Source organism: Theobroma umbraticum, unplaced genomic scaffold, assembly GCF_002168275.2.
Source record: "Theobroma umbraticum cultivar Fairchild unplaced genomic scaffold, ASM216827v3 scaffold_204.0, whole genome shotgun sequence".
In the NCBI taxonomy this organism is placed as follows: domain Eukaryota; kingdom Viridiplantae; phylum Streptophyta; class Magnoliopsida; order Malvales; family Malvaceae; genus Theobroma; species Theobroma umbraticum.
Window position 1 is genome coordinate 1,352,431 of NW_018397267.1, and position 8,368 is coordinate 1,360,798.

The 8,368-nt window shown below is 31.7% G+C and overlaps 1 protein-coding gene and 1 pseudogene across 1 annotated transcript in view; one reads left to right on the forward strand and one right to left on the reverse strand.

Annotated features, from left to right (window-relative positions):
* Positions 1-438, reverse strand: part of LOC110424304 ((R)-limonene synthase 1, chloroplastic-like) — a 13,461-nt gene extending 13,023 nt beyond the window's left edge. Inside the window, 1 exon segment of the mRNA XM_089784877.1 lies at positions 394-438. Coding sequence (XP_089641003.1) covers positions 394-438 — 45 coding nt within the window.
* An 811-nt stretch (positions 439-1,249) lies between these two features.
* Positions 1,250-5,565, forward strand: LOC110424305 ((3S,6E)-nerolidol synthase 1-like; annotated as a pseudogene).
* The last annotated feature ends 2,803 nt before the right edge of the window (positions 5,566-8,368 follow it).

An 8,368-nucleotide genomic window follows, 5' to 3' on the forward strand; every position in this document is an offset into this window, starting at 1 on the left:
ATTAAGCATTCTTTCAATTTCTTGTAATTGTTCTATAATAGAACGCCCATCTACCATTTGATAATTAATAAAGCGACTAACAAGAAATTTCTTGCTTATTGCATATTCTATCATGTACTTGGCTTTCAGTTTGTCCCATAATTCTTTGCAGTAGCCTCGTTTTGGTATGTGTCAAATAAGCTATCAGCCAAACCATTCAAGATGTGACCTTTGCACATATAATCGGCATTGTCCCATTTTTGCCTCTCTCTCGTTGCAGCAACAGACTCATTTTCTCCTTCTTCTGGTCTAGGTGTCGTCAAAACATAAACAACTTTCAAGGTTGATAATAGGAAATGCATCTTTTTCTGCCATCTTAGAAAGTTACCGCCATTAAAACCGATCTAATTTTACAAAATCAGAAGCCAATTCTCTTAGTGTTTCATTTGCAGTAGCCATTGTTGGAACGAGATTAAAACTTTAAGATTGTTAGAACACCAAATTGAAAACTTTAGAAATTGACTTCAAGGCGTGTATCAATGTCATTGTCCTTAAGGTTTTATTCGCCCGCACTAGTAGTGTGCAAAAGAGTTACTAGCGTATAAACCTCGAAGATATAATGAAGCCCAGTGATTGATGGCGTTTTGCACTGACAAAATCAATCCACTGAACACTCACCAGAGTATAACAAGATTATCAAATTTCTATAATATTTTTTTTACAGAAAAATAGTATAGAAAAAAACTTGAAAGATATTTGAGGAAGAAGAATGAGAGATATTATTGTTTTTCGGGTCGTATTTTATAAACATAGATGGCTGTTTTCAACAGATACTATTTGTGTCTATTTCAAAGAGTTGTTCCTGTTGATCTTTTCCAACAGACATGACTCTTTTTTTATTTTTTTAATTTAATTTTATTTGTTTACTTTATTTTCAACAAACATAACCTTTCTTTTAGTTTTAATTTTCAACAATCACAATTTTTTTTCTATTTCAATACGAAATCATATTTTTTATTTGAAAATGTCCGACAGCTTTTGGAAAAAATGATAGTTGAAGGTATCTTAAAACATGTGTTTCATGCAAAAGATACAGTAACATAAATATAATAAAGTAAAGATGAGTAAAACCAATCCAGTTTAATTATTTATTTAAATTAATTACGATTTGAGTAAAATAATTTAATCTAATTAATTCATTAGATTAATTAGTCTAAAATATTTGATCCAATTGATTTTATAGTTAGTTCTTAGTTTTAAAATTGTAAGAATGGTCCCTCTGATGTATAGTTACGATGAAAATCAATGCCTTGCGAGCCTGGAGGAGTACATGAAGTCTCTACTCTCTGAAAGTGTACCCGTGAAAAGCACGAGTTCTGCTGCACAACTCTGTCATGTCACATATAGATGTACCAATATTTTGTGTGGATGAAGATTAATTCCAAGTTGGGAAATTTTATACAAAAATTATTTGTAACTACCAAAAAGCTCAAAAGGTAAAACTTTGTAAAAGTTTAGCTATATGTTACCAATTCAAGTTGTAAACATTATTTGTGGAACGGATATATATATATATATATATATATATATCTCAGATTATAAATGTTGTTGGAGCAATCAAGCTAGGACACATATTCTTAATTTAAAATAATCAATGGCTTTTATTCAGACTCTAAATAGAACTCTAAATATCTCCACTTGCTTGCAAACCAACGGTTGTAACTTGTCAGCTTGCAATCTTCTGTGGATATTTATTCAGACTTCTATGTTTTACCTTTAACGCTTTTGACATAGGATACGGTGAGCAGCACATAACTTTCATTTCTTCTGTTTGATATCGATACGTCTGATTTGATTCTCAAGCCCGACTTTAACTTCACAACAGTACAACAAGTTAGGTAGCCAGAGCTAGTCCACACTAGACCAGGACAGGTGCAGGACAATCTGATAAGAACAAAACGTGAAACACAGCTGAATAATTCTCTGTAGTATATGGAAAACGAGTGTGTGGTCTCAGATTCTTTTGAAAGGTCGAGAAGACAGCACCAAGCAAATTCGGTCGGCGACTAGGCATATCACGTATTACATGCGCCATCCACTTAGTTTACTGTTTGAGATCGAAATCGGGAGTTTGATGCTGATGGATTCCATACGCCGACATTTTACATGGATAAATATATTTCTTTTTCTTCTTTCCTACAACGTTTTCCATCTACGTTCATGAATTTGTTTCGTTGTATGGAAGACTTGAACTCATGGGTGTGGATAGAATTCTAATTATATTTGATCTTATCTAGTAATATGATTATTGAATATGTAATTATTATAAAATTAATTTTATAATATTTAATTAAATAAAAAAGTAATAATTTTAAAAAATATAACTATTAAAAAAATTATATTACAGTATTTAATTTGAAAATATTTTATTAAGAATGTGTTAATAATTTACTAAATTACCTTTCTCTCTCTATATATATAAATTTAGAATTGAATAAATTTACATTCTTTTTAATATAAATGTTTTACTTTTCAATTTATTCCTTAAAATAATAAAAATTGACTAGCATGACAAAAATAATATTCAAATATATAAAATTACTAAATATATATCTTTAATAATTTATTTAAATTTTAAAGAATTAAATTAATTATTTTAAATTATTTTAAAGATAAATAAATTAATTAGTTAATTTAATTAATTTATAAATATTTACTCTTGTTTTTTTGCTCTTTGTATCGTGGGCTTGAGTATTAGCATTGAAATTTTTTCGTAAATAGTACGATATGGATGAGCCATTGACCATCATGCATGGCACATACTAGATAGCAATGGAAACAAATCAATCCAAACAGGGAGAGAAGCCATACTTGCTATGTTGAGTACATCAGAATGAGATCTGGTCCTTGCTATTCTCGGAAACTTTAACGACCATCGTTTGGTGTCCTTTTCGTGGCATCTCAGTCTCACGTTGCCTCTTTGGTTGGAAACATGGTTAATATTTGTTAATTAGTTAGCTTCTTTTTATTGGAAAGTGAGTTCCCTTACAGCATGAAACCCAAAACGAATATTGCAAGAAAATTTGTGCCAAATTAAGATCCCAAGTCAGTGCAAGTACATGAATCAGTTTCACTGATCATCTGAAGACGACCCTGTCAAGCAAATTTCTGGGAACCCCAACCACCCTTTTCACATTCCATAACAATAATTAATAATTTCGTATTAATTTTATATAATTTACATAATAACAAGTTTAATCATTTAATAACTATTCATCAAAATTTGCGTATAAAATATTATTTTTTATTTAGATGTTCACACCTTATTGATGTATCTTCTTATTAAATCTTATCAATTAATTAATTCTTTTAATTCTTGTATTTTATTTTTGTATAATTCTTTTTAATAGAAAATCCTTGAACTTGAATTATTTAAAGTATATATTTTTTTTTATTTTTGTTATATTTGCAAGGGTTGAATTGACACACGATAAGGCCGAATTCCACTTGTGGAGAAGATCACTCCAAATAAAAAAAATTAATTATTAGATTTTCTTTGAATGGATTTTAAAATTATTTTGGTCGTCAAATGTTATTATATTTTGTCAAATTCAAATAAATTCTATGATATATTTATTGTATTTTTTCAATAATTGTGAATATTAAACCATAAGATATTAAATTTTAGAATTTATTTAATTTTTATAATTGATTGTCTCCAAGCATAAGCCTAAGATATCTAGGAGGGTTGAACCACAGTGTCCGCTGAATTCGTTAGTGAAATAGATGCTGCTTTGAATTAAAGCTGTATAGCCATTGCCAGTGCCAGCTCTTCCCTTATCAGAGCTATATCGAAATCGAATTAGTCTTTTTGAAAGAAAAAAAAATGATTGCAGTGTGCTGATGCAGATGTCTTCAACAACTTCAAGGATGTTGCAGGCCTGGGAAAATTAGAACCAAATGCGGCTAAAGAAGTCAAAGGATTGATGGAGCTATATGAATCTTCACAGTTGAGAATTTTTGGACGAAAGTATATTCTTGATGAAGCTGGAGATTACAGTTACGGGCAACTAAATGCATGGGCGGCACATCTTGATCATCATCAAGCCAAGATTGTTGCAAATACATTGACGAATCCTCATCACAGGAGCTTGGCACGATTCATGGTTAAATGGTTTATTCATGATTACAGTGGCGCAAATGCATATGTGATGAAGGCCTCTATGGAACATTTTTCAGTCCATCCATCAGAAGGAGATCATGCTAATTTACAAGTAAGTCGAGTAACTTGAATGTGAAAGCAGGAACAAACCAGGGCAGAATTTTGCCCTGTATGACTGCATTGGCCCTAAAGTCCAGGTCAAGATATTTATCCCTCTAATTTACATTTTATTCACGTCATTTTCAGATGGTGGAAAGACCTCCGTTTGGCTGAGTTAAATTTTGCCAGAGACCAACCAATCAAGTGGTACATGTGGCCGATGACTACCCTCACAAATCCAAGCTTTTTAGAGCAAAGGGCTGAGCTCACAAAACCTCTCTCTCTCTCTTATCTACATCATTGATGACATTTATGATGTCCATGGGAAGCTTGATGAACAAACTCTGTTCACAGAAGCTGTCAACAGGTAAACCATATGCATCGATGACACCGTCAATTTATATTTGATTTCCCGATTTTCCAATGCTGATGGGAATCAATCCTCGCAGGTGGGGCTTGGCTGCAACAGAGCAATTAGCAGATTACATGAAGATATGCTTCGAAGTTCGTTACGATATGACTAATGAAATCAGTCACAAGGTTTATCAAAAACATGGACGGGACCCTACTGACTCCCCTTATAAAGCAGTGTGCTCATATTTTATCATAAAATTAAATAATTCTTATTCACCAACCTAAAAATACTGAAACATGTTGATTGTCAACAGTGGGCCAGACTTTGCAGTGCGTTTCTACTAGAAGCAAAATGGTTAGCTACCGGGCATTTACCAAAGGCGGAAGAATACCTGGAGAATGCGATTGTGACGACAGGGGCACACGTGGCGCTGGCCCATGCGTTCCTTCTCGTTGATCAAGGTATAACCAAGAGAGAGGTTGATCTTTTGGCTAAAATTCCAGGCATTATATCCTCTGCTGCAACCATTGTATGTCTGTGGGATGACTTGGGAAGTGCCAAGGTAATCTAAGGTTCGTGCTCGTGATTTATATTTGATTGCTTCCTGATGCCAAAATCAATAAGAATGCAGGGCAAAATAAGGCACACATGCACATTGATCACGGATATTAATTGCAGGATGAGAATCAAGAAGGCCGAGATAGATCGTATGTCAATTTATACATAAAAGAACACTTAGGAATTTTTGTCCAAGGCGCAAGAGAACATGTTATGCAAATGATTTTAGACACATGAAAGCGTCTGAACCAAGGAAGTTGCTCCCAAAATCCATTTTCACCCTGTTTCACTAAGGTTTGCCTCAACGGAGCACGGATAGCTTCTCTGATGTACAATTATGATGAACACCAAAACCTTCCACCCCTGGAAGAGCATGTTCAAGTCAATGCTATTCGAAAGCTTTCCTATTTAGGATATTTATGAAGAGACAAGCTGCCCAATCGGAAACTAGACACAAAATTTTTTATTAATAGTACAAGATTAAACATATGACCTGAGATGGAGTAGCTAAATAGAATATTTTTATTTAAAGATTATATATCTTAGTGTCTATATATATGATCTGCGAAATATCACAATCTCACTTATTTAAATTTTTAATATCCTCATTAAGGCCATCACACATTACATCACAATTATAATCAAACCTCATTTCATAAGATCAAAATCTCATCATTTCAATGTGGAAGTTAAATTTGACAATTCGTGTTTTTTATCTTAATCATATTAACACAATTAAGACACGAAACACGATAAGATTAAATTTAAGTACAACACAAATAATTACTTGTGTCAATATCTGAAATACATATATGAATACGTTTAATAATTGTATAATACGACACGATCAACATATTTATTAAATGTGTTAAAATTTTTTATGACATGATACGATTAATGAACATAAAAATTTTTTATTTGACACTATACGAATAATAAATACGATTAGATGACTAACATAATTTTTTTCTAATACGATCAACATGTTTAATATGATTAACTTAAAGTATTTACAATTAAATATAATTTTATTATTCAAATTTAAAATCAATAATTATAACAAAATAATTATAACATCAAATATAATAAAATTTAACATAAATAACATATATAAAATTCATCATTAATATTAAACGTGTCACTTAGACACATTTAAACACGATAAGACTAAATTTAAACCTATTTAACTTTATAGAAGTCGACATTGAACTGATGTATGTTCTGATATCATTTATAATGATTCAAGTTTAAAATCTCACCAGTGCAATATAAAAGTCAACATTGTATTGATATAAACTCTAACATCATTTATAATTATCCAAATCCAAGTATTGACCCAATAACTTTTCAAGTCTAACTCATGTGGCCTTAAAGAATTCAAGCCAACAAATTTTCAAACTTAAATAACGTAACTTTAAAAAATTTAAGTTTAAATTATTTATAGTAATTGACTTTTATTATTATATAAATCTTAATAATCATATTCATATTTAACATAAGATGAGATATCAGGTTAATATAGATTATTACTAATGTAGAAGTCTAATTCTCTAGTGAAGTGTCATCTCTTTCCCTTTTACTTGTTTGAGTAAGCTAATTGTTTCACGTTAGGATGATTTTAGTCTCGACATGCAAAGGAGTCCGCCTTTCCTTGTACCAGACGAAGTTTCAATTCAATTCAATTCAAAATTGTAATATCTGAATTGCATACTTTCATTCTAATTCAAGTTTGGAAATCACATGTAAATTAAAAATGATAAAAACAAGAAATAATTGAAACTGGTTGACGGTCAAAAACTGGAAATAATCCAAATTCAAACCGCTCAGAGCCATCCGTGTACCATCTCTAATCTCACTGCAAATAAAAATGGAAGCCAAAGAGAGCAACTGTACGACCACGTTGTTGTGACATTGCAGATTGACATAACAGACCTTACGTTAGATATCTGATGACATGACTGGTCGAATCTCAACAACTTAAGCTTCGTCTCCGCTCTCTCCCAGTAAAAATCTTAGTCTCTAAAGCAAAACTATATCAACCTTAGGTAGTCTCCCATACAAAATAAATTGCTTCAATTATATGGGCGTAGTGTACTCGGTTTTTGCAGCCATGGGTTTCCAGACTTAATTCTTTTCTTCTTTTCAACGACGTTTCGCGATGCCGGCCTTTTGTTTCCCTTTCCTTTTTATAGTGCAAGAACAGACGTGGGTGGTACGCAATGTCGATTAACCTTCCTCTTTTGCGTCTGTGTTCATCTTATCTTATTTGAGGAACAGACGTGAGTGGTACGCAATGTCAATTAACCTTCCCCTTTTGCATCTGTGTTCATCTTATCTTATTTGAGGATCACATTTTAGAGTAATTAGATTTTTATTTTGAAAGATATGATTTGATTAGATAGATGGGCTGATTAAATTCATACTGTTTTACAATTGACTGGGTTCTGTCACGATCACTGAGTAAGGCTCCATGTTTTAGTTTTGTCCACTGCAATCGAGGATGGTATTTTGATCCTTCATTTTGAATATAATTATTTCTATTAATTTTTTTTACTCTTAACAAAATATGTCATTTACAAATTTATTGATTTAGACATTTAATTAGTAATTTACTTTTCATCCAAATAATATAATTACATAAGAGTTTATGGTGTAGTATTTTTTTTTTAACTTGCATAAGTGAATATACACATATTTTGTGTGAAAATTGAATGATACATAAGTGTTTTTTTTTTTTTGGCCTTTCTAAAAATGTTCTAATTCTGCTCCTGGTTTTGTCATGGTATAATACAAAACAATACATTTTTCAACTGGACATTATTAAAAATTTATTACGAAAAAAAATTTTGTGAAATGATATGTGGTATTAAAACAAAAGTTCTATAAAAGTTTGAAGAATTTTAAGTCTTGATTATCACGTTGGCTAGTGGATACATTACTAGTAGTTGCATCCCAGCATGGAATCCTATAAATAGACACCTTTGCTTTTCTTACCATGCATCAACAATTCAAGAAATGTTCTCCATGGCGTTGTTTTCCAATATTTCTTTCTCATCCCCCAATGCTCCCATTGCTAGTAACAAAGTTTCACTATTTCACAATTCTAACCTTGTTGGCCCTGCTTCGTTGCCTATGATTCCTGGATGTTCCGTCGTTCAAGTTCACAGAATTGTTTCTACACCCTTTGAACACTTTGATTATCGAAGTGGACACCC